Raw genomic sequence first — 707 nt, 5'->3', positions numbered from 1 at the left:
CCCCCCGGAGGACCCCCCCGGAGGACCCCGCTCAGGGACCCCCACCCCGGAGGACCCCCCCGGAGGACCCCCCCGGAGGACCCCGCTCGGGGACCCCCACCCCGGAGGACCCCCCCCGAGGACCCCGCTCGGGGACCCCCACCACGGAGGACCACCCCCGGAGGACCCCCCCGGAGGACCCCGCTCGGGGACCCCCACCCCGGAGGACCCCCCCCGGAGGACCCCGCTCGGGGACCCCCACCACGGAGGACCACCCCCGGAGGACCCCGCTCGGGGACCCCCACCCCGGAGGACCCCCCCCGGAGGACCCCCCCGGAGGACCCCGCTCGGGGACCCCCACCCCGGAGGACCCCCCCGAGGACCCCGCTCGGGGACCCCCACCACGGAGGACCCCCCCGGAGGACCCCGCTCGGGGACCCCCACCCCGGAGGACCACCCCGGAGGACCCCCCCGGAGGACCCCGCTCGGGGACCCCCACCCCCGAGGACCCCCCCCCCGGGGGGACCGCGAAGGCCGGGCTCGCCCGCTCCCGGTCCTCCGCCCTCCCCCATCCGACCGCAGCCCTCTGACCCCGTCCCTTCTGGGCTGCGCAAACCGAACCCAGGCCGGCCCGGCCCCACGCCCCCGCCGGCCCTTCCCACGCCTCTCGCGGGCGCGGGGACCGTTAACCGCCCGAGGCCAGGGCGGGGCCTCCGCTCCCCCGCCCG

The 707-nt window shown here is 81.9% G+C and overlaps 1 protein-coding gene across 1 annotated transcript in view; it reads left to right on the top strand.

The window, feature by feature from the left end:
• The window catches only part of LOC105987709 (basic proline-rich protein-like), a 1,689-nt gene extending 1,120 nt beyond the window's left edge, over positions 1–569 (top strand). Inside the window, exon 3 of the mRNA XM_013019066.1 lies at positions 36–569. Within this exon, the coding sequence (XP_012874520.1) occupies positions 36–569 (534 nt within the window). The remainder of the gene's footprint in view (positions 1–35) is intronic.
• The last annotated feature ends 138 nt before the right edge of the window (positions 570–707 follow it).

This window comes from Dipodomys ordii, unplaced genomic scaffold (assembly GCF_000151885.1).
Source record: "Dipodomys ordii isolate 6190 unplaced genomic scaffold, Dord_2.0 Scaffold44, whole genome shotgun sequence".
Lineage (NCBI taxonomy): Eukaryota > Metazoa > Chordata > Mammalia > Rodentia > Heteromyidae > Dipodomys > Dipodomys ordii.
The sequence above is the reverse complement of the archived record's forward strand: the minus strand, read 5'-3'. Positions and strand labels throughout refer to the sequence as shown.